A 26,653-nucleotide genomic window follows, 5' to 3' on the forward strand; every position below is an offset into this window, starting at 1 on the left:
TGTAATTGTCCATGAGACTTGTAATGTTAAGTTAGTTCCTCTAAGCTTCGGTCTCCTCATCCATACACAATATTTAAAAATAACACCAATTTCATGAATTTGTGAGAATATAAATTAATTTATAAAAAGTAAGTGGGTGGATGCCTGAAATATAAAGGTTCAAACCTGATAACTATTACTGTTTAGCTATTGTTATTATTATTTTTATGGAGACGGGGTCTTGCTATGTTGCCCAGGCTGGTCTCGAACTCCTCCTTTCAAGCAATCCTCCCACCTTGGCCTCCCAAAGTACTGGGATAACAGGCATGAGCCACGGTGCCTGGTGTGACAGTTACTATTATTAAGAAGGCCTGGTTCACTTGTAGCAATGTCCAAATAATTGGATATGTAGTCATAGCCATACATTTTTAATGATATTCACATTTATTCAAATATATACAGGTACATGCATATATAACTTACTGTATACTACTATGCTTTAGTGATCAACCAATAGGCCTGAATTTTAGGACCAGTAACACATCAGAATTCAAATTTATAGCAACCCACCTTCAAAGTTGAGGACCTTAAATACTACTTCTAGAAAAATACAGGCAGAGTGTAGGAAATTAGTTAGAGAATCCCATTATTTAGGGATTATACTGTAAGCTACAGCAGTATAATACTGACATCTACCTAGATCATTGGATAAGTGGCCTTTTTCAACCTTATAATGCCTGAACCATGCTGAGGTCTGGCCTGCTTTTGTCCCATTTCCAGGCTAGTGGAAGATTGCCAACCAGACAGAATGGGATATTTGGTGGTCAGAACTTGGTGTTCTGGAATGTAGCAGTCTGTCTTCATTGCTCTATCAACAACTTGTCTCTGGATCCCTAGTGTCAGTAGTGAAAATAGGTCCCTCTACAAAGTCCAAGGTGGGTCCATCCACATGTAACCAAGAGTGCTTCCTCCCTCCTGGGGCAGGACTGTTGTTAGGCATGAGACAGCAGGTGGGGCCTTCATGCCCATGTCATAATCATAGCCCTGCAGCCCTGGATGCTGCTACAGAGACTTTCACCAAGCCCATGGCATCTGTAGAACTGGGTTCAAGTCTACTGGGGTTAGCAGTCTCCTCTCACAAACGGGACCACAGCCTGAGCCTTAGTAGAGGCTACAGTCCCTATGTAAGTTTCTCCTCCATCTTTCTCTTTCTTCCTAACTGCTTCTACTGTTTGAGAACTCTCATCTTCAGGAAGATTATGTCAATCACTGATGAAAAAATCAAGCAGCTATCCTAAGGAAAAATACTATTCCAGGTAGGGCATGTGTTTGTTTTCTCTCGCCTAGAGCCTCTTACCCCACACAAGATCTTTAAAACCCAACAAAAGGCTGTGGATCCCAACACCACCAATGAGGTACAGTGATTTAGTGGTGCTACTGGCCCCACCTCCCACCCTCCCACATGGCACCTATTTTAGAGCATGCTTTGGTATACAGACTTCTTTGACTTGATTTTAAGGCCCCCATCTATTATCAGTCTCTATTTGGAAAAACCCTGAATCATGAACTTTTCCCTCTCCTTGTCTTCATCCTTTGAGAAATGAGACCCAGACATTTAAATTCCTCAAATAACGTGCCCACAAATGTTAACATTCTACACAGAACAAAGCAAGCAAAACTCAACTTCCCTCAATAAGTTCAGTATCCAAAACTAAAACAAACAAAAAAACCCAGATTTTTTAAAAAGGCCATATAATGTCATAAGAGTCTTTGTTGGGGAAAAAAGAAAGAAAATTCAGTAAAAATTATTTATTACATTCAAGAGAAGACTAATGTCTACCATACTGCCAAACTATGTAACAACAGGCAGTTACCAGTTCTATTATAAGGGACATTTAACCCATAGTATATCTAAATCAGCACAAACGTAACTATTTTCTCGTAAATAGTTACGAGAAAAGTCATAATGTCACACCATTGAATTTATTCAGTATCATTAAAACTCAGTAAGGAAAACAACAGGAGTTGTAACTCCTTAGAAAGTGAAACAAAGCATGTGGAAATATGTGAGTAAACATCTTTACCTTAATTTAGACTTCAGTTTTCTCACTGTTTCCTTGACAGGTGTGCTTTGAGACGACGCTGGCAAAGAAGCAACTTTATCACTGCCACTCACACAAACTCTGTCTTTGCGTCCAGAACTTAGATTCACATCTTCCATCGGCACATTAAGCAAGCTGTGGTTTATCATTTCAAAGTAGAAATCATGTTAGGTATTAACAATTTCAGAAACATTAATATACAAAAAGGAGTGAAATGTTCATATACAGCAAATGAGAACAAGAACATACATGTAATGCTAAAAACTGCCACCACTGTAGTTACATGAAACAAATTCTTAATTAGAAGAATTTATATTTATTCCAGTCACATATTTTTTCAAAGTTTTTAGGTAGTAACAACTAAATGGAATTGGTGATAATTTATTTTTAACAGTAGTCATATACTACTTGTCTCTCATTTGCTGAAAGACACTTTTGAAACCTGTTAAACAACTACAGAATATTTTTTGTAAGCCTCATGGTAACCATACAGCAGAAATCTACAATGGATATACTTAAAAAGCAACAAATTAAAACATACTGTAACCAAGTAGCCCCATTTTTCTAAGAAAAAGAAAATGAGTTACTATTATTTTTTATTATTTCTTATTTTCTCTTTTCTCCATTTCCCCATTCCCCACTTCCTACATAGTCCTTTAGAAATGCAATTAAAACCTTTTACCTCCCCTTCACTAGAAACTCCCTAGAGGGCAAGTTCATCTAACTGTATGCTTAGAAGCTCGAGTGGAACTTTCAGCCACCAGGAGACTGCCTCCAGAGATAACAGTTGATTTACAATCCAAAGTCCCATTACGAAACTCTCTCCCACCTAGAAAGTTTTCAGGCACCTTTAAAACCTATTTCTGCCCACGAAATGCTAACTCTACTGCCCAGTAGATAAGGCACCAAGCTAGCATGGGGACCCACACACCTGCTCACCTCCTCCCCTGAGGTGCCATTCATGATAGGCCCCCTTTAAAAGTGTTCACTTTCTGCTCCAAAGGTGAAGTGGTACCCTGAAGGCAGTAAGCCTGTACTTCTTCCCCTAAGCTAGCTTTGGAATAAAAAGTCACTTTCTTTACACCAGACCTAGCTTTTGTTAATTAGACTCTGCAAGCAGCGGGCAAGTGAACCTGCAATGTGGTTACAATACAGAAAAAAATCACTTAACCACGAATGCAAGAGACTTTTAAACTAAAGTTTATTTTAGCCTGAGAGAAAAGCACAGAAATCAAACAAAAAAAGAACCAAGTCAGTTGAGAGAAATACTTAGTCATGACCTGGAAGAGGAAGAAGAATGGTCAGAGCTACTGGGGTGGAGTAAACAGGAAGCAAATGGAAAGAGATGAGATGAGCGAGGTCAGTGTTGGGATCACAGGGCATCGTGGTCATGGGGAGGGAACTAGAGTTTCTTTTAAGCAGAGTGGGCACTACCATTGGAAGTTTTCAGGCATGGGAACGAGGTGAGCTGATGCAGGTTTTAAAAAGATACATGGCTGCAGCATGAAAAATAACTCACGGTAAGGATGTGCAGTTTGTTGATGAGACTAAAGCTTTCAGTATCATAGGGAACAAAAAGTACAAGAGTCTGGGGGCAGTACAAAATGGGAAATGAAGCTGGGGAGGGCGAGTAGGGGTCAGATCATGAAGGGTTTTGTTTGTCAAGTAATAAAAACATTTTTTTTTGGTAATCCTTTCATGCTGATGTCCATAAATTAAGATCACAGCTCCAGAGACTTTTACATGTTTATAAGATGAGGATCTTTTAAAATTGGGTAACAGTTTATATCAAATGGAATGTGCTTCTACTGTCAACAGCTCTTTGGCATTAATTATACCGTCTAACTTCAGCTGATTTTTTTGAGATTAAGAACATTATATAAACTAATGCTTAATTGCCTGTTAAAGAATACTTACACAACGTCTGAATGCTCATTAGTTATAACCTCCTGTATGCTGACATTTTATTAAAGAAGTCTTTTTCTTTAACCATTTTAGGGATGTTAAAGATTCATTCACGTTGGCATTGAGGTTGAAGGGTAAAAAGTACTATACTAGAGCACAGGAGATTCCTCTTTAAACCTCTCTTTCTTGTTCTGTTGAATAATAATAGGGCCTACTTCATAGAGTTATACTGAGGATATACAAAGAATGTAGCTCAATGTTTAGCGTAAGTGTTCAGTAAATAATACCTATTATTGTTGTTATGATCATCTTTATCATCACCATCATTCATAATGCATTTGATAAGTTTCTTCCATTAAGATTGTTTCTCCCTAGAAGAAAACCTAGGCAATACCATTCAGGACATAGCCATGGGCAAGGACTTCATGACTAAAACACCAAAACCAATGGCAACAAAAGCCAAAATAGACAAATGGGATCTAATTAAACTAAAGAGCTTCTGCACAGCAAAAGAAACTACCATCAGAGTGAACAGGCAACCTATAGAATGAGAGAAAATTTTTGCAATCTATCCATCTGACAAAGGACTAATATCCAGAATCTACAAAGAACTTAAACACATGTACAAGAAAAAAACAACCCATCAAAAAGTGGGCAAAGGATATGAACAGACACTTCTCAAAAGAAGACATTTATGCAGCCAACAGACACGTGAAAAGATGCTCATCATCATGGGTCCTCAGAGAAATGCAAATCAAAATCACAATGAGATACCATCTAACACCAGTTAGAATGGCGACCATTAAAAAGTCAGGAAACAACAGGTGCTGGAGAGGATGTGGAGAAATAGGAACACTTTTACACTGTTGGTGGGAGTGTAAACTAGTTCAACCATTGTGGAAGACAGTGCGGCGATCCCTCAAGGATCTAGAACTAAAAATACCATTTGACCCAGCAATCCCATTATTGGGTACATACCCAAAGGATTATAAATTATGCTACTATAAAGATACATGTACACGTATGCTTATCGCATCACTATTCACAATACTAGAAACTTGGAACCAACCCAAATGTCCATCAATGATAGACTGGATTAAGAAAATGTGGCACATATACACCATGGAATACTATGCAGCCATAAAAAAAGATGAGTTCATGTTCTTTGCAGGGACATGGATGAAGCTGGAAACCATCATTCTGAACAAACTGTCACAAGGACAGAAAACCAAACACTGCATGTTCTCACTCATAGGTGGGAAGTGAACAATGAGAACACACGTACACAGGGTGGGGAACATCACACACTGGGGCCTGTAGTGGGACTGGGAGGCAGGGGAGGGACAGCATTAGGAGAAATACCTAATGTAAATGACGAGTTAATGGGTGCAGCAAACCAACATGGCACATGTATACCTATGTAACAAACCTGCACATTGTGCACGTGTACCTTAGAAGTTAAAGTCTAAAAAAAAAAAAAAAAACCATCACCCAGATCAGGTTATGGGACATTTCACCCAAGAAGTCGTTAAAGCCACTTTCCAGTCAATCCTCACCCCATTCCCACTCTGGCAATCACCATTCTGATTTCTATCTCCACGTATTATTTTTGCTGTTTCTTGAAATTCACATAAAGGAATATACTGATTTTGATTTTTTTTTATTGCAAAAAAAGATTGTTTTTTGTGGATTGTTTCTAACATTCATATTGTGTTTACAAGTCAACAGTGATTACAAAAAAACCAACAATCTCATAAAGACCAAAAAGTATTACATGAAATAATATATACATGCATATACACACTCACATACACATAAATGTGTTTTAGTTTGTTTTTGGATGAATCTTAAATTGTAAAGCAAATTTTCATAAATAATTCTAAGTCAAAGTATCGGCCATGGGAAGGCCTGGCAACAGCACTGGGGAAAAAAAATTATGTCACTTATTTAACCAACAAATATTATTGAGTGCCAAATATGAGTCAGTGTCATTCTGGATATTAGAGACACAGGGATAATAGCAAGACAGTCCCTACTCTCATGGAGTGCACTGGCATCTAGTGAAAAATAGAGAAAATAAGCAAGCTACAATTAAAAAATGGTAAAAAGAAATAGGTGGTAAAGGAGATACTTTAAAATAGTAATATACTTCTTGAAAAAATAAAACAGGATGATAAAAGTGTGGCTTATCAGAAATGGGGTGGGCTACTTTAGATGGAGTTGTCAGAGAAGATCTTTCAAAAGCTTAGAATTATGAAGAAGACAAGAAGGCCTCTGTCCTTTAGGAGCCTGTATGCAATGGGAAGACAGAGATTCAAACAGATAATTCCATTTGACTGTGATCACTGCTCACCACTGCGTGTCAGAACACAGAATTTAACAAATAACTACTGAACGAATTACAATACAATCTCAACATTGCAACAGTGCCTCTGTGAATACCTGAGTTTGCTGAGGAGAGTCAAGAAGACCCTAAAGAAGGGAAAACTTGAACTAAGACTTAAATGAAAGGGTGACTGACACTGACATATGAGTTGCTGAGGCATTCAAGTAAAGGAAGTGGTACAGACAAAGGGATGAGATGTGATAAAACAGAATTACTAGTAATTTAGAACCTTTGGGAAGCAAAGTGGGGGCTAAAAGTAGAGGCAGTAGAGAAGAGGATTTGTGCCATGCTAAGGAGTTTGTAACTTACCTTAAAAGTAGTGGGGGCTGAAAAGGCTTTGGAGTAGAAGAGTAAGGTGATGAGGTATGAGTGCTGGATTGACTCACTACCCTGTCAGCAAGTGCAGGGTTTTTTCTTGCTCTTAACTCAATGTGCTCCTATGCAAAGAGCACAGGATTTGGATTCAGAGAAACTGGGTCTGAACGCCTGGAAAGCAGCTTAGGTGTGTAACAGAGGATAAGGGTTTGCTTCCTTGAAAACATTCTTTTAATTCTATTGGATATCTAAAACATTCAGCTGATTTCATTTTAAAAGTGATAAAATTCTTATGTCAAGAAAATTCTAGCATGCAATGATTATAATTACATGTATGTATGACAATAAGATAATGAACCACAGGGGAAAAAATCAGTTAATGATTTCATAATCATACCTTATATATGTGTGACATTTTCAGTTCTCTGACTACGTTAAAGTAATTTGAATTGGTTACTTGCTGTGGGTAGGAAGTTAAGCCAGCTCCATTTCATTATTTCCAACTCTTCATGAAAGAAATGAAAAGGTTTGGGGGAAAGGTGTATTGCTAATTCTTTCATATCTCTGTTGTAAAATTTGGTTCCATTCTTGATTGCTTTTGTTGCTATTATTTTCTTTCTTCTTGTATTTAAACATTGATAATTACTTTTCAGCAGTATAATTGCACTCACTTGGAATTTGTATAATTGTAGTACACTCACCTTTTCCACCTAGGTAATGAAGAGCTTCTTTTCATTGCTAGAACATCATTGCACAGCTCCTGTTTTTCTTCAAAAGAACATAGACAAACAATCGCATTTGGATGATCACACAATAAACTGAACCAAAAGAAATGTTAGCAGTTCATTATCTACCTCTGTATAATATGGATTCGTATTCAAACATCCATTTATAAAACTGTACCAATTGTAAGGAGATTTACAATATGTTCTTAAGGTAGTTCATAATGTTTCAAAATAAAGTTTATGTAGTATAGACAGTTATCCAAGAGACTCTGTAACTCTTTTTTGGTAATTTTTAAATTGACATTTTTTACCAGAGCCTGGAGTACTGATCAGAACTTTTGATTCCCTGCTTTCGCCAGCCTCTACCAAGACAACCGTCTTCCCCCTAACATCCCACTCTCTCCTATTTGGGGTTCAGGTTCAAAGACATTCTGACAGATCCCAATACAAAATGTGTCTCCAGTAGGAAGGTGAACTTTAAAGCGGGAAGAGACCTAGAGTCATTTAGTTAGTCTCCTCATTCAGAGGACCTCAGAATTATAGGTTCACAGAGTTTGGTAATTTATTTCCAGTTCATGGCAAAGCAGAAATTCTATGATCCACTTGGATTGTTCTAAGAGTGTCTTGGGGACAGTATAAGCAATGAGTCAATGTGTCCGTCTTCCATGTAGAAGTCTTTATTTTCACTGTCTAGATATCTTGTTCCACTAAGTAAACCTTTACCAACAAGTTTAGGGTTATTGAAGGCTAAGTAGCAGAGGACATCAACAAGCAAAGTTCTAGATGGTGGGTAAATGGCTGAGGATCTGCCTGACCCTTTTAAGGAAAAAGAATGAATGGACAGATGTTTTCCACCCATGCTGCAGGCACCATTGGTTTTACTCACTGACGTGCAATGCAAAGTGAAAATTTTTAACCCAACAGCTAACTAATTCAAAATAACAGTCATTTGAAAACATTTCACAATTTGTTCCTGCCAAACCTAGGAAGAGTATTTAAAATTAAATACTAATTTTAGGATAAAATTACATTAGCAATTTTTCTAGTACAATTTGGAAATCCAACAGAACCATACTTGAAGGCACAGTAGTAGTCTGAACTGTCTATAAAAGATTGGCTTTAAAATTAAGATACCCTTACAAAAAAAATCCTGATGGTGGAATTGCAAATTATTGTAATTAAGATGAAAAAGAAAAAGTGTGATTTCTTAGGGACCTCACTAATGGGCTCAAACATAAAGTTGTGAATGAATAGCTGATTAGGTTACCTAAGCAACAAAGTATGAAGGAAGGAAAAACATGCCACCAAAAGAGAACATAAAACCATGACATGGATTGATAAAAAAAAAGGATTAGGAATGATGAAAACAAATGAGCTGAGACTAAGATCTTTGAAAGTTATTTCAAAATAAGACAAAGACAATGAAAATAATGGATGTGCTTCTCGGGTCCCATGGTATAATATCAAAATAAAAAGATAATGGCGTAATAATATTAGAATGCATAATAAAAGAATTACAGTAATAACAATGAACACTAAGAAAATAAAACATTTTGAATCCAGTTTGTTTTCAGCTTCTCTATCCAGGAAATTATTACTGGATTGAATATTATAAGATGGCAACTTCATGCCTTAAATAAGTTCAAGTCTTTTACCTGAGACACATTACATCACCTGGACATGAAGAAACTATTTAATAAACGTGTTTGTTGAACTACTTTTAGGGACCTCAGAAGAATCATGAAAAGCAAAAAGTTACTAAAAGATGAAAACACGGGAACTGTCATCATCATAATTTTCAACACAGATTTTGAAAAGTATTGACTTGATTTCCATCCTAATCAACATTAGAATGAGAATTCAAGACAGAGAGTGGCATAAGTCTACGGAAATTTCAGGCAGCGTGGCAGTGCTGGGGACACTGTCCTCAGTCAGAAAGTGTCTCTCTGCTCCGCCAAAACACACAATGTTGGCAGCTCACCCTCTCTCTACTCCTGTCACTTCTAGAACAACAAACTTAATTTTTTAAAATCCAAGTTGCTGACAAACTTCTGATCTATATATTAGGCTGTCAAGCCATATTGAAAATGCCTCAAACATTATAGCTAATATATATATATATATGAGCTGATTTTTTTTACCTTGGTTTATCAGAGGAATTTCCTTTTTTTCTTGTTTCGGTGAAGCATCAGTGTTGCTTTTATCTGAAACCTGAAAAATAAGCTCTTTATTTAAAACTGTACAGAAACATAGGACATATTATAAACCTGATAAAAGACCTTGAAAAGCAGTGTCCCCAGCAGAAAAGAGATCATAATGTTAGCAGCAGTAAAGCTATGCACTTGTTATAAAGGGAACAAATGGTACATGTACAAAACAATAATGGCATAAATCTCAAGGATGATTGCATTATCATAGTCATGTTTACTCATTTGATTTCTTTAAAGGGATTTTTGTATTTCTACTAATATTTGTGCAGGTATTTAAAAAACTGGTATTACACATGGAGGTAACAATGTCTACAACAAATGGGTCAAGTATTTGATTCACCAGAAACAATCATTGAGCCTCTATTGTTTTGAAGAAGCTTAGGGTACCTCTGGTTGCTGCAAAGCAGACAGAGTAGGAGTTCAGCATCCGTGCAATGAAAACTTGGGAGAGTTTGGGGCTGGGGCCTGTAGTTCCAAAGCATAATAGATAAGGAGATGGGGACGGGGAGTTGACCTGGAATACTGGGGGATGGGATATCTCATCTTCTGACAGAATCCCAGGCAAGTTGCCTGAAAGGGGCTGCAGAGCCTTAGTGTGTTGATTGCTGGAGCCAGGAGGGTTACTGGCACCTGGAGAGAGAGGATGGATATGTGTTCGTGTGCGATTGGGAGACTGAGAGGGTGGGAGTGGATAGGGGACATTTGAGGGGTGGAGTGCACCATTCATAAGCCAGGTCTATGATCACTTTGGGAATTCTGTTAAGATCCATTTTACAAGGCTCACATAAAGCTGACTTACACTTTGGGAATATACCTTAGATGAGAGACAGAGAAAGAGAGAGAATGTGTCTGTTTATGCCTTCAGGAAAAGACAACCAGAATGCTCCCTCTATGTATTTTGTAAATCTGTGAGAAGGTAGAGGAACAGGCAGTTATGAAAGAAAGCAAGTAAGCAGAAGGCAAAAGCTCCTGTCTGCTCCTTGTTCTGAAGACCCTTAAACACACACTGATACGCACACAACCATGTCCCCATCTGCAGGGAGCTGTCAGTTTTTTTTCAAGTTTGCTCATTGTAGATATATCTTTCATATTTCGTGCCCCCTCCAACCTGCTAAACAAATGTGGTCTAGAGAGGATGTCAACTTGCTTTTTTTCCCCCTCCCAGGAAACAAAGGAGTATTTTTACATAGCATTCTGGAAACTGTGCTCTCTCAGGAAGCAGGTTAAATGGGCACACACGTAGCCTAGCAACACAATAACTGTGTAGCTGTCTATCATTGCCATTTTCCATTTCACCTAAATCAACAGCAAGAAAAGCCTTATGGATAAGGGGGAAAGAAATAAGACTACTTAAAAGCTACTTTTGTCTATTTCAAAAAAGTTTTGTATTTAAACTGTAAATAAGTGACTGCCCCAGGAAGTAATCAAAACGTGTAATTTTTAAAGATTCATTTTGCAAAACATCTTGAAAGTGACCTTAAAGTCTATGCTTTATTTACTTCTGATCAACATAAAATTTAAAGTTTTTTTCTGATGCGCTGATATATAAGGAAAATCTACATGATATTAAGTGTCTCCAACTTCAGACTAAAGATTTTTTCGGACCAGTTTATAAGCAGCAGCATAGACTATTATCAACAATAGCTAATAGGAACCACAAGATAGGCTTATGAGAAGAACTATTTAATGCCTTTTGTTATAAGCACTTTGTTATAATCCAAGATGATTATATCAAAACGTGTTAATTTTCTTGGTAACTTTCTTTTATGATAAAATCAGACAAGATGAAAGTATCCAAGGTTAACAAAAATGACAGCACTCCCAGAAAAGAAATTTTGTTGTTGGTGTTATTAACACAGCCTCATGAAATTAATTATGTTTGTATTCTATTGTTTAGTTCTCTGCTTTGAGCTCTGAAGGGCTGTTTTTTCTAGGATCAGATATGCCCTCTTACCCCAAAAATGTTACTTGTACAAAGCTCTGCCATCTCTATAACACGAAAAATTTCTTTTCTTTTCCTTTGTTGTATTATCTTTATTCTAATGTTTAAAAGATTTTTGGATAAATGATTTAAAGCCTACAGTATTTTCTTTGAAATAACATTGTGTAAATCTGATTTTATAGGATGCTACCTTCTATTACAATATAGTTGAAAGTCTGAATTTTTTCAAGATGAGACAAGAAAACACACAGCTGTTTTTTCAATTACATTGCTTGTATATTTGATCTTACTTACAAAGGTCTTTCATTTACATTAATTGGTTTCCTTATAGAAATGTTCTTCAGTCACTTAGGCTTAACTGTATCTCATATTCTGAAGCTGGAGGAAACCTCTTGCCTGAGATTTTTACCTATATCATGAAATAGACAACACCTCACACAAAGTAAGTGAGATTATAGTTAAGTCTTAACATAGAGTTTAAGACGTCTTAATTAAAATTATGTTAACAATGAGCAGGGTGGGATTTGTCAGTTCTCCAAGGGATGCAATGGATCAACATAATACCGCATGCTCAATTTTGTAAAGTATCTACTTAAGAAGATAAATAAATCATAAATAAGTCAGCTGAAAAAAAGAACATACCACAGGCAGCTGTGCAACACCTATTTAATTTCATTGCTGTTAAGGAAACTTAAAAACTGGGTAATATCACTTTATCTGATTTCATACTTCTACTCCCTTACCCCTCCACGCCTACTTCAAGCACTTATTATTATGAAGGAGCCATAAGGGCTATAAGACCAGTAAATACCTTTTGGCCAACTTCAAAGACTCCTTCTGTTTGCACTCATCCGCAGTTAACATTATGTTCCAGGCCCTCCCCTTCACTCAGTATTTATTCACTAACATTGGGTTTCTAGTGTGGGCCAGAAAGTATTACGGTGAAAAGTTCAAAGTCCTGCTGATATGGTTTGGCTGTGTCCCCACCCAAATCTCATCTTGAATTGTAGCTCCCATAATCCCATAATTCCATAATCCCATAATCCCGTAACAGAAGGGACCTAGTGGGAGGTAATTGAATCATGGGGGTGGGTTTTTCCTGTGCTGTTCTTGTGATAGTGAGTAACTCTCATGAGACCTGATGGTTTTATAAAGGGTAGATCTTCTGGAGGCCAAAGGTAAAGCAACAACAGCTCATGGAAGGGGTTGGTGGTAAAGTTATGACCACAACCATATTGCTAGAGTAATAATCTTGGACAAGAAAAATACTTTCTTTTTTAGAAGCTAGGAACTAGTGGAGACCCCAAGAAGATGAGCCTCATGACTATGACTGGACTCTAGCTTGACTAGAAGGACAAAAGCTGGGTGTTAGAAGAAAAGAACTATTAACACATTGTTTAGGTCAGATTTAGGGTGAATACAGAGAGAAATGGGCTTAAGAGAGCTTAATCTGGGCAAGGCATGGATGATGGATTGGTCTTTTAAAATTGATTCAAGATACTTGGCTGGAGAGGCCCATCTAAAAAACTTTGGAAACACAAGCCAAAATGCTGAATGTTAGCCAGTGCAATATATAGGTAGACCTTGAAACTCTCATGCCTGAGTAAAGTGTATTTAGGTACTTCAACTGACCCAAGTGGAATGGGCTGATTGAATGGATGTAGGGGACAGTTATGAAGGTGGGAGGTAAAGGGAGATGTCACACGAAGAGTGATTACACAAGGAGGAGCAAAGTCTGACAGCTGGGGCTCAAGGTGCCCACCTCCTGGCAGTGTGACCTTTAGTGAGTTTAATTTTCCCCATCTGTAAAATAGGGGTGAAAAGAATACTTGCCTCTCAGGTTATGAAGAGGTGACATGAGATGATGGAAGAACAGTACCTGAATTTCATCATGGCCACACAGAAAGAGAAAAGACCGACTCTACTAGAATACACATGCCTGTGCGCACACACACACACATGAATTTCTGGACAATTCAGCTTTACAGGGTCAGAGATAACAAATATGGACCACCCTGGCTACCCTAAAATGGTGGAGAGGGCTGTAGCTGTGCTAACAAGATTATGAAAAATAAGAAGTTTGCTGAAACGCAGAGTCCCATACCAAATATCTCCGAAGGAACAACTGAGAGGCTATCTAGAGCATTTGGAAGAGGATTAAGATTTTTTAGAGAAAAACTGCTCATTATTTTCCTGGCAGTTTTTTAAATCTCCAGAAAATGCCTGGAGCTTTAACCAAATCCCAGTTGGAAACTTCTACAGCTCCAAATGATGTGCAAGGTCTTGCCAAGAACACGCTCGTTGCATGGACTTTGAAAATGAATGGCCTACACTGGCTAAAAGGCCAAGCATAAATATCAGAAAGAAAAAATGTGGTCGGGTGTGGTGGCTGGCACCTGTAATCCCAGCACTCTGGGAGGCCGAGGCAGGCGGATCATGATGTCAGGAGATCGAGACCATCCTGGCTAACACAGTGAAACCCCACCTTGACTAAAAATACAAAAATTAGCTGGGTGTGGTTGTGGGTGCCTGTAGTCCCAGTTACTTGGGAGGCTAAGGCAGGAGAAGGGTGTGAACCTGGGAGGCGGAGCTTGCAGTAAACTGAGATTGCGCCACTGCACTCCAGCCTGGGCAACAGGGTGAGACTCCGTCTCAAAAAAAAAAAAAAAAAAAAAAAGAAAAGAAAAGAAAAAGAAAAAATGCTGTGGAAGCAATACCAACAAAGAATATGAGCAGAAGTAACTAGAGATGTGACAAATGAAGCTCCATACCACATGAATGATTTGGAGCATGTTAAATGGGAGGCATGGTGCAGAACAAAGTGCCAGACATTAGAAATGATCAGAAAATAAGGATTGTCCCCACTGGGAAAAGAGGAAACAAGAAGAATGTGGTTTTTAAAAATTGCTTCAATAAGGCCGGGCATGGGGCTCATGCCTGTAATCCCACCACTTTGGGAGGCCAAGGTAGGTGGATTACTTGAGGCCAGGAGTTCGGGCCAGCCTGGCCAAGACGGCAAAACCCCGTCTCTATCAAAAATACAAAAATTAGCTGGATGTGGTGGCACACGTAATTCCAGCTACTCGGGAGGATGAGGCAACAGAATCACTTGCAGTGAGTGGAGATTGTGCCACTGCACTCCAGCCTGGGCGACACAGGGAGACTCTGTCTCAAAAAAATTTTAAAGGTAAAATAAAAAAATAAAAAATCCCTTCAATAGATCACAGGCCTTAGAATAAAAGTAATAAGAAGAGCATTCAATCAAGAATTGAGGGGCTCAGTGGTGGTAGGGAGAGAAGAAGTTAGGAAAACAAATAAAACATAACAGTAAGCCACAGCAGTGAGATAATTTTGGAGAATGAACGATCAGATGGCTGAAATAATCAGCAATGGTAGGGTTAAATATGAATCTGGAAAGTAACAAATACTTTTGTCATTTCACTTGAAATTGCATAACTATAAGTACAAGAACCAGAGTGAGATGTTGCCTGAAACATGGAACAAAGAAAAATAAAGTGCCTTAATATGAAAAAAAAAAAAAAACATTTCAAAGGGCAGACTGATAGACATTTATTAATTTTATTAACATAGCAAAAACAAATCTGCCAGTCAGAATGGAGTTATTCTCCTGAAAGCATGAAAAAAACAGTTATAGAAGCACAGGCAGGAATAAGGCAAAGGTTCCCAGAGTCAGTGCTCTTTTAGTATTATAGTTGCATTGGTAACATCATCTCCGTCATGTCTCTTGGGGAGGTGGACACAGCAGGCTGTCTTAGCTGGATGCCTTTTAAATATTCAGGCACCCAGCTCACCAGCAACTGTCAGATTATAATAGGCCAGCCCACGCAGATGGGCATAATGGGACAGAATGCATAGCTTAAGTCAATATGTGCCTTCCAATTGAACTGAGGCTGTATTTATCTTTTAAATAACTAAACTGATATTATGCTATAATACAACAGTTTTATGAATTTGGATAACGTGAAGTCATCCCTGTGAGATGAAGTTTCTTTGGTGTGCTGAATATACTATATTTCTTAGTTTTCTTAGTTTTTTACACCTAAAATAAGACCCTGGGTCCCACATCCAGTAAATTTGCCAAAATAATAAATGCCACATTTGGGGGTCAGGGGAGGGAGTCTTTTGTGGTAGCTAATTATTCTTTCTTAAGTGACAACTTCCTGCACCACCATTAGCACTGAGTGCCTTCCTTCTTGAAATTTAATAGACACAGGGGCACACACACACTCACACATGCACACAGATACATGCTATAATTAGAAGATAACTAGGAAGGAGCGTGGGGGATGGGATTATCTTTTTTTAATTTCTAGGTTTAAGAAAGTACAGACAGACAACATTGAGGAGCAATTATTTCCTACTTGCATTATTGCAACTCCAGCCAAACAGAAATTAATGTGCATCTCTGGATAATACGTGTTTATCCAAGTTAATTAGACACCATGAGTATGAAAACAGACATCTTGCTAGGATCACAGAGACACAAATCATACCACATAGCTACACACAGTAATATAAGAACTTGAGAACTACTACCTAAAAAGACAATATTTTAAATATAAATGCCATCTCTAATTCATGAAAAGGCACTTGCCAAAAGCTCTGTGCAAAGCTGAGAGAGGTGACAAAGTAAAGGCTACATGAAAACTCACACAGACTTTGAAACTTCTGAAAAGCAAGTGGTGAATAGTAATATTCACAGGTACAACTATATTACATTTTGCTTTGAAGAGGTCAAGAGAGGTGGCATTATTTACAACACCAGTTGCAGTTGTGTCTTTCTTTCTAGCCTCTGATTAAATTTTGACCCTTTTCCTTTTGAAAATACTTTGGTGTTTACTTTTTTCATTTAGTTGTTCTTCACTGTTAGTAGTGAGGCTATTTCTGTTCCCATTCACAAATCATGTCTATACCTTTTTAACATCCCTTCAAATGGCTTCTTCAAATGATTACAGTTTCTGGATGAAATGATACGATGTCTGGGAGTAATGGGGGCAGGGAGGGGATATGGATGAAACAACAATGGCCATGAGTTGATAACCACTGGAGCCGGGAAATGGGCACACTTCCCATGGTTGCACTATGTTTAAATTTTTCCAAAATGAAACAACTTTTAAATAAAACCTTCATTATAGTTATGTCATGTACCTTGTGACAATAATTTTCTGGTGAAGGACATTATCATAAATTAAGCTAAAGTCAGAAGTGATATGTCTCTCACTGGCACAAGTGCAATTTAAACCTAATCCACAATTCTACATAGCATTTTGAGGGACCTTACCCTAAAGACATGTCCAAAGAGGCCATGTCCTTTTCTAAATACTCTCACTTATCATGTCAAAAATAGAACCATCTAGGCTACTGTAGTTGCTCTTACGCAGGTTCAAGTTTAGCTATAAGCTTCTTGGCAATCAACGTAAAAAGGAAACTATAATGAGTAATAAAATTTACATTCAGATAAAAGAAAATATCAGATTTTTTCCCTGACATTAAATTCTCATGTGTCAATTACTTTTAGTGATTTTTTTTAACAGAAAGGACACTATGTAACATAATGAACACCATGGCTTCACAGATGAAACATTTCTCATATAGTAAGTCCTTGAATCATTTCTTCCTAAACACCAAGGGCTTTTTACGTTTGGTTTAGTGAAGGCAAAGCAACTCGATTCTACAGGAGCCCAGACAGGTACTCCTTGATATCAACTATCAAGTTAGAAATAGGAACACATTATTTAAAGGAGAAAATGGGGAGCATGCCCATAATCCTTGAGTAGACTTTCCTCTGCCCAATTTAAGTCAATTCAGAAGTAAACCTTCTGGTGAGAGTCCAAATTACAAATTATAGAAAGGATCATATTCTTCAGATTTGGGAATGAGTTTTCACAATGACCTTCAAGTTATATATATAACTTTTGTAAATTTTTGTATATTTACATATATATTAAGGCTTTCTTAGCCTGATAACTAAAACAGAAAGGGGCCGTGGATTAGGGGTGGAGATGCGTAAGTTCCAGATGTATCTCTACTAGTTTATGTAGCCTTGAGCAAGTAACTTAAACTTTTCTGAGTCCTATTTCTTCATCTAAAAACTAGGTTATCCAACTAAATGTTTCCATTACTTTGAGGCACTAACAGATCCCTCTAACCTTTGTGAATATGAAAATGTCAAGGTGTCATTTAGTGTGTAGTTTATCTCACCAGGATAATATCTGAATCACTCTTGCTGTTGTCATCTTCAATCAACACCTTACATTCCTCTACAAAGTTCAGACTCTGCTTCTTTTTCATTTCCCAAAAAGCGGCCTATACCAAGGAATTAACAAAAAAAAAAATACAAGGATTAGTTGCAATCAATGGTACCATTAAGCTACCTTCACTCTTCATTCTGCCTCTACATACTGTAGACTTTTGTAGGATATATAGCGAAAATTCAATTTCTGATCTTTGTATATGATAAGCACGTGGTAAGATTTACTCAGAGCATATCTGCCTTCCTAATTCCATGCTGCTTAGGTTAATATTAAAATTAATTATATTTCCTGAACCTTCTCTGTTGGTGGTAATGCCTAGTGTGTTTATTGGACAGGATATTAGAAATTTACTACAAATAATCCTCGAGTAATCAAACATTGTTTCAATTACAGTTTAAAACCTGATTAAATTAATTTTTCAAGTGCTTATAAAGAATTTCACAATCTCCTGATTTATCCAGGAGAAAATGGGGATTTCTAGATTTTCTTAAATATATAATGTCTTCTGGAATGAAATTAGCTTATCTTTCTATCTTTGTTTGTTTGTTTGTTTTGAGATGGAGTCTCGCTCTGTCACCCAGGCTGGAATGCAGTAGTGCGATCTTGGCTCACAGCAACCTCCGCCTTCCAGTTTCAAGCGATTATCCTACCTCAGTCTCCCGAGCAGCTGAGATTACAGGCGCCCACCACCATGCCTGGGATATTAGCTTATTTTTCTAAGAGCTGATATGCAATCTGTCTCCATTTCTTCATCTTCCACTTAGCGGTAAATTCATTACTTTTAATGGCAAAAACAGCAATTACTTTTGCATGAATCTATAATCTGGTTTCTACTCTTTCTACTCCAACAACAAAAATATTCCTGAGATCATCCCTCTTACCTCTAAATCATTAAGTCAACAGACAATTTTTAGGTCTTTGGCCAGTTGAGATGGCTTCTCAACAGAATTTAGCCTTTGTGACAGTCTCTCTTCAAATCACCCTTTTCCTCCATTTTGGTTTTAATGAAATAGTAAATTCCTGGTTTCTTCTCTTACTGCTCTGGCAATTCCTTCACAATCATCTGTGCACAGCTGTACTCTCGTAGCTAGCCACAAAATGCTAAAATTCTGCAAGTTTCTATCTAGTCCTTCTTTTCTTCTTACCCATTCAACCTCATTCATCCTTAGGCATGTAAATACCTCACAAGACTGTCTCCTATTAAACTTCACCTCTGAAATCCAGACTCATGTTTATGACTTTTCACTTGGCACATCCTCTTGGAAGTCTCAAACTATGTAAGGTGAACTCATGCTGTTCTCCAGAAGCCCAGTCACCTTCTACAATGACCAATTTCAATTAATGGAATCACCATTCAACCTGGTGAAAGAGCTCAAAATTCTGTAGTCATTCTGCGTTTTCCTCTACATGATCCTCTATATCCAATAAAGACAGCCCCCAGGAAAGGGCAGTGTTACCTCCTCCATCACCATCATCCTAGCCTACACCACTGTGATCTCTCCATCAGAGCACGGTCAAGTCTCCTAACTGCTCTGCCCACATTCACTTTTGTTAAGCATTATCTGTGAAACAGAAACACCATGTACTGGTTATCAGTTCCAGAGGAGGAGTCTCAAAACTTCTGCCTATAGTATCTTGCTTATTGGAGTTGCCAAAGAAAACACAATGCAGTCAGGCACTAGATGGAACAATGCTTTACTCACATAGAGAAGAGCAAGATCAGCCTCAGAAGTGTGTATCAGTCCCCCATGCCCAGCAGGCTCCCCCATCAGCCAATGCTGGACAATTGGCTACATGCACCCTTCTCATACTACAGGAGAAAGATGCTGTGTTCCCTCCCTAAGGAAGACAGATATAGCAGTGGGGTTGACCAAGGTTTCATGTGACACACACATTTAAGTAGAACAAAAGAACATACACTGGACTTGCAACAGAGAAAATATTTCCATACAAGGCAATAAACCCAGCATAGGCCATGTGTGGTCTTCATCTCTTGGTAAGAGAATGGCTCAAGGTCCATTCTTATGCAGCAAGGTGGAGGCCAAAATGCTATACCCCTGAGACTGTCTTTCCCAACAACTCTGCTCTCTACTAACCTTTCTTCTATACTCAGCCAAAGCAATCTTCACTAAAGAAAACTCTGGTCATGTCACTTCCCTGCTTGAAACTCTTCAATGGTTTCCCATTACTTACAGGATAAATGCAAAACCCCTTATGGGTAGCCTATAGGACCTGCCCTACTCCTTCACACCACAGTCCCTTTCCATCTCTTTTCCCTGCCATAGATTACTTGTCTTTTTAAAGTTCTTCATATTCACCATGTTTCCTCTTTTTCCATTGCTTAGAAGTGCTTTTCCTCCCCTTTTACCAATGTAATTACATTTCAATCCTAAAAGGCTAGTTACCATATTTTCTGGGAAGATGTTCCTGTCCTACCAGAATCAAAAACCCTTATTATAAACACTCATGCTACTGTGTCATAAAAACTGCCATAGTAGCAGTTGACGTTTGTCTCTGTAATTATTGGGTGTCTGTCTCTATCACTAGACTGTAAGTTTGATGGTGGCAGAAACCATATGTGGTTTTATTCCCAAATCTCCTGTGACTGGCATACTGAATGGCACATAGTAAAATTATACATATACAGACACATCTATGTATATACTGGTATAAGTATATATATCTACATGAAGTGTGTGTATATTGCTTCATATAGCTTTACATATTATATGTTTATGCACACACACATGCATGTGCATACTGAGTGAGTCCCTGTATTTAATGTCTAAAATGTTTTGTTCTAACACTTGGACACACTCTCAACTTCTCAATGGACTGTATGTTTTTAGAGCATGTAACATATCTATACAATAAACTGACAAATCCTAAATCTTGAAATTGCACAGCTAATGAGTCTTTCTGGAATTCTGAGTTAAAAGATACATGATTATGAAGTGATAACATGCAGGAGTTCGAACACAGCAAGGGTTGAATATCTGCTGAATATATAAAATGTTACATTCAAGTACAATACATAATTCAAATCAACAAAAAACTTGAAATTCTGTAGGTTGTAAACAGATGCAGCTTGGCTCATATAGTCTCAAGAAAAGATTTGGGCAAAAATTTCAAAATTATAGGAAAATGGACTTGAAATACTTTAAGAGGATGAGCTACCCAAAAAATGGTATTAAGGAAAGGCTGCCTTAGGAAGTAAGGATTTTTACTAAAGATTTTCAGAGAGTCTGTATACCATTTGCCAAAGATATTATAAGGAATGTGTGAGAGATTTCTATAATGTAACTACTATTCAAAATAATTCCTTTGGAAAGGATCATGCATAAAAGATCTTGCCTCCCACCACGACTAATCCAATGTCTTACACTGGGTAGAACTCAGCAGATATTTGCTAATTAAGTAAGTTTATGGCTTTCAGAGCCTATAGCAGTTCATTTGAATATTTCCTATGGTGAACAATATCTACCCTTTAAGGTTGAATTTAATTTGTGGAAATAGTAAAAGGGCATTAGAAGTCAAATGTGATGGACAAGGTAGATAAACTAGGCAGTAAATTTTGGCTTAAAAAGATATAAAAATGAAAGTTATTGAGATGATGTCTATAATCATTCAGCACTGAACCTAGCACAGGGTAAATGCCCATTCAGTTGTAGGCATTCATATTGTTATAAACTGAATCTGAGGGCAAATCCTCAAAAAAAAAAAGAATTAAATAATGGCAACTCTGTAAGAATAAATGTGTTGTGATTCTTTTCAAAGAAATAAACTCATCTGTACACATGAAAATTCTAGAGTGGTGCATTTGTTAACATGACTCTCAACACTTAGTAATACATTATATCCCAGTTTTTTCAGAACCTTGATTACAGGGTAACAATATGTATGATTTAGCTAAGCATTTTTCCTATAAAGCATTGAATGCAAAACTTAAAGATTAAAGGTTTATCCTATATGAATATTTCTCCCTTAAATACAAATTTAAAAGCCTTTTCCCACCTGGGCATCCTTCAGGGCCTCTTCAGTTGGTTGAGCTCTCCAGACACTGGTAATATTAGCAATCTGACTTTTCTTTCAAAACAGAGAATACAGAAAAAAAATTAGAAATTGGGACCTTGTCCAGGAAACACAGATTGCAATGTATATTTTATAATTTGAGTGTCTTAAAATGTGAAGATGAAGCAAAACCTTGACGAAATGCTATTTCCAGAATAAGTGAATTGTTTTGTGAACAAGAAACAATGATAATACCTGGGATCTCTCAGCTAGTTTGACATTTTCTGGCAGAGCTACTGGAGGTCTCTGCTGTTGAGAGTTCATTTTCTCCTCCATAGACTTTTTCATAATTTTCGTTTCTGAAATATATTCTACATCAGAGTCTGTCTCTTCTATGTTTCTTTTCTGTCCTCTATGGCTCACTGAAAGCTCAAAGGATGAAAGAGATTCATGCTTCAAGTCATCGCCCAAAAGCCTGATTTTCTGGGTTTTGGTATTTTCCTTAAATAACAAAGAACATGTTTTTATTTTTTGGTAGATAGCTTATTTATAATTAATCACCACTTCTCTCATAACCTCATTATAATAGGTATTTCTTATTACTAATAAAAAGTTTAAAAATCAAAAGTTTAGAAACAACTTTAGCAAATGTATAATGCCACAATGGCTTATTAAGAATTTGATTCCTAAATAGCTGCAAAGTTGTGCTGGGTCAAGAAATCTGATTTTGAGGATAAAAAAGCCCAGCAATTGAGAACACACTGTGCATTCTGACTTCATCCCAATAGAGGTTCACTTGCCTTTGGCTCCCTGCTGCAAACAAGGCTGGTCCTCATCCCTATCCACATTCACATCCTGCTTCCTGCCCCTTGCTAGCTGCTACTGCAGTCAATGAAAGATGCATTTGCTAAGAGATCTAGAATACACGTGCCTGCTTGTTAGAGCCTATTCTCTTTTGTAAGAAACCAAAAATAACTATTACAAGGAGAGGAGTTGAGGGCAGAGCACCGAGTGACATTCTAGTTATTCTAAGCATATCATTATCCTCCATAGCCTAGCGTCCACGAGTCAAGTAACCCTCTCCGCAACAGTGCTGAGGGCTCAATGAAACTCTTTAGCTCCCATTTTCCTTCACATAAACCACCACCATTTTGTAAAGTTATGATACAGTATATTAGTTTGTTCATAGCTAAGTCAAATCTCAAGGCATGAGACAATGTTATTATTACAGAGGACTTACAATGACATGTTACAATCTATTTCCCATGGCAAGTTACTTGCAGGTGATTTTTACTGCTTTCCACTCCAGAAGAATCCCTTTCTTCATCTTGCTCTCAGACTCTGGTGATAATTTATTATAAAACGGGTAGGTTCTAGGTCTGGTTTTGCAATTCAGGTATGTGGTGATCTTAGATAAATTACTATAAAAGGAGGGAGCTGGATTATAAGACTATACCAGCTCCAACTTATTACTGGGTTTATTGGTCTCTGATTCCTCGATATAGTAGCAGAAGGTGCAAATTAAAAACACACACACATAAACTAAAAAGACAGGATGGAAACAACTGTTCCAGTATTTAAAGCGAATGGTAAAGAAATGCCAAAGATACAAAATACATTATGTATATCAGAAATCTGTTTATTTAAAGGTTGTCTGAGTTTATAAATCCCATCATCTGCCTGTTAAGAAATGTGAATAATTAAAATTATAAAGAGTTCCATATTTTTGTGTGCGACTGATATAACTGAGAAGCTCTAACTAAAGGCTCAAAAATGTTCCTCTCTAAATTTTAAATTCTACATAAGAACAGACATTTGAGGAATAGAATGTAATATGACATTTAGCAAACACAAGAAATGACATAGGAACTATATATACAACATATTTCTAGGCAAATACACATCCGTAGACAAAAAACATATATGTATATATCCCTAGAAAGTACTGGAAAGAAATACATCATTTTAAAAGGTTATTATGCACAGGAAGGAAGATAATGGGTGATTTAAATTTTGTTTATGTTTTATTTTCTAACTTATCCCTAATAAACATGTATCACTCTAACAAGAATATAATGGCAGTTAAAATCTATTAGTGCTTCACTGTGTGAACCTCATAAACCATGAAGACCGTTGGCCCTCGATAAGGCTTACCCTTCACATGGTTAAAACATGACATAAATTGCTTAATCCTACATTAATTACTCACCTTATTTGCTGAAGTTAGGCAGGTGGAAGTGACAGTGATTTCGTCCACTGGTATAAATTGAGGCTTTATGGGAAAACAAACCATTAAGGCAAATGTAAGTAAAAATAACCTTCAGTTGGCATAGGGTAATAATTCAGCATTCTCCGTTTCTTAAAGAAAGGTCAAGATAGCAAACCCTCATGAATAATTGTTCAAGGACTGCATTTAAGTTTAGATATACTGCAGTAATGTTCTGATTAGTAGTGACAAGACAGTGCAAGAAAATCCAATGGTTTGTTGAAGCATTATGGATCAAATGTCTTTGAACAAGGCATTGCTCTGTTGAACTGAGTCTCGTGTCCAGCCTCCACAGCCCTTGTCTCTTTTCTCTCAAGACTCTCTGTTCCCCACCTACAGGGTCCCGGGTCTGGAAGGAATCCTGACCTTAGGCAGCAGCACTGTCTAGTTCAGAGCTCTGGGCATCAGCTTCAATGGACTCTTGAGGGTAAACTGACCCTGCCCATGTCCCTAATGCAGTCAGTGCCCAATCACATTTACTATTCCTCAGGCTTATTTTCATGTTTCCATACTTTGGCCTGAAATGACTTTTCCAAACTTGTCCATTTGTCAAATTCCACTCATCCTTCAGGTCTCAGTTCAGATAACTATCCTGAAGGTCTCCTCCAATTCCCCAAGGGATAATTAATTGCTTTATCTTCTATGCCCTCATGGCATTGTTCCTCTCTACATGTTTATAGAGGTAATGTAGTCACATGTGACAACACATTTTTAGAAGTATATTAAAATGAAGCCTCTTTACTACTTCAGTCTCCACTTGTCTAATTCATATTCCATTAACATGTGACCACTGATACCACCATCTTGTTCAATGTTTCTGGAGATCTGTTTATATTTCATATATACAAGCATATATATATGTGTGTGTGTGTGTATATATATATATTTTTCCCACTTTTTGTGGCAGGGAAAGATGGTAGTATATTATACACACGGTCTGCATCATGCCTTTTTATTTAAGGATATATCCTAGAGGTCTTTCTCTTTAGTACATAAAGAGCTTCTTATTCTCTTTTACAGCTGTATTGTTGTATTCCAGTGTATTGTTGCAAAAAAAAATGTATTTAACCAGGTCTGTTGATTGACATTTGGATCTTCTTAATCTTTTACTATACAAACAATTTTGCAGTGACCAACCTAGTAAATAGGTAATTTCACATTTGGGTTAATATGTCCATATACTCAATTTCCAAAAGTGAAATTTCTGGGTCAAAAGGTACAGCATTTATAATTTGGATAGACACTGCTAAATTGTCTCTGCCAGGCTTTTTGGTGGCCTAGCATATAGTCATCCTGTGATTATTCCAAGAGTACTTGAAAAGAAATACATACTCTATTTTGAGTGCAGAGTTTAGATAGATAAATAGATAGATAGATAGATAAAATTATATGTATATTGCTATTATTATTATTGATTATTTAGGTATCCCTGAGCTAAGAGTAAGTTAAAGTTTCCTATTTCTAGTATGATTGTCTCTTTTTTTCATATATCACTTGTAATTATTGCTTTATTGACATCATATACACGTTTGATATTGGTTCAACCGTTTTATTTTATCCTTTACTTTTATAATTTAAGTTTTTAATGATACATAGTATTTTCTCTTTTTCTGGTGACCTCCATTATGGTGATAACTTCATATAATATTTTTAGTTTTCTCTGTCTTTAGACAGGATCTATGTATTTCCTACTCTGAACAGTGGCAAAATTTATTTTCTCTTCCCCATTTTGTTCCCCTGATATTTATCAACAGTATGATCCTTCCCAGTGTCTAACTTAGTACTAAGAAGTATGTTGAAATCAAATAAATGACACCTCTTGGTCTCCTATTACAGTTGAGGAAAACATCAAACTACTTTTCCCCTTCTATCACCCTTGCCTTTCCTTTTTTGTTAGCCGAATTATTTTTACATTGCCAGGGTATTTACACTCAGTCTGGTGTTTAATGTCACATATATTTTAGGCTTTTTGCTTTAATTAAATACAGTCAATGCTTACATCCAGTTCTTTGCTGTAGAATTTTCAGACATCTCTTGCTGGTTGAAGTTTGATCCCTGGTAGTTTCCTCAAAAAGAGACCATGAGAGTATTTCCTGAGTTCTTTCCTATTTTTATTTTATTTTATTTACTTATTTATTTATTTGAGATGGAGTCTTGTTCTGTCGCCAGGCTGGAGCGCAGTGGCACAATCTCCTCTCACTGCAACCTCCACCTCCCGGGTTTGAGCGATTCTCCTGCCTCAGCCTCCCAAGTAGCTGAGACTACAGGCGCACACCACCATGCCCAGCTAATTTTTGTATTTTTAGTAGAGACTGGGTTTCACCATGTTGGCCAGGATGGTCTCCATCTCTTGACCTTGTGATCCGCCCGCCTCGGCCTCCCGAAGTGCTGGGATTACAGGCGTGAGCCACCATACCCAGTTCTTTCCTATTTTTAAAACTATTTACCTATAGGCTTTTTATGTGAAGAGTAATTTAGTGAATATAAAAGTCTTGGTTCACACTTCCTTTCCATGAGGATCTTACAGTTTTTACTTC

At 37.3% G+C, this 26,653-nt stretch overlaps 1 protein-coding gene across 2 annotated transcripts in view; it reads right to left on the reverse strand.

Moving 5' to 3' along the window:
• Window positions 1–26,653, reverse strand: part of MORC1 (MORC family CW-type zinc finger 1) — a 160,751-nt gene that overhangs the window by 18,858 nt on the left and 115,240 nt on the right. The window contains exons 18-24 of one of the 2 annotated variants that reach the window (XM_025376524.1): window positions 24,060–24,122; window positions 22,106–22,351; window positions 21,854–21,925; window positions 17,787–17,891; window positions 9,554–9,623; window positions 7,389–7,455; window positions 2,064–2,216 (exon numbers count right to left, since the gene is read on the reverse strand). In XM_025376524.1, the coding sequence (XP_025232309.1) occupies window positions 2,064–2,216; window positions 7,389–7,455; window positions 9,554–9,623; window positions 17,787–17,891; window positions 21,854–21,925; window positions 22,106–22,351; window positions 24,060–24,122 (776 nt within the window). The remainder of the gene's footprint in view (window positions 1–2,063; window positions 2,217–7,388; window positions 7,456–9,553; window positions 9,624–17,786; window positions 17,892–21,853; window positions 21,926–22,105; window positions 22,352–24,059; window positions 24,123–26,653) is intronic. The other variant, XM_025376525.1, reaches the window with a different exon arrangement.

The sequence above is a fragment of the Theropithecus gelada genome, chromosome 2 (genome assembly GCF_003255815.1).
Source record: "Theropithecus gelada isolate Dixy chromosome 2, Tgel_1.0, whole genome shotgun sequence".
Classification (NCBI taxonomy): Eukaryota; Metazoa; Chordata; class Mammalia; order Primates; family Cercopithecidae; genus Theropithecus; species Theropithecus gelada.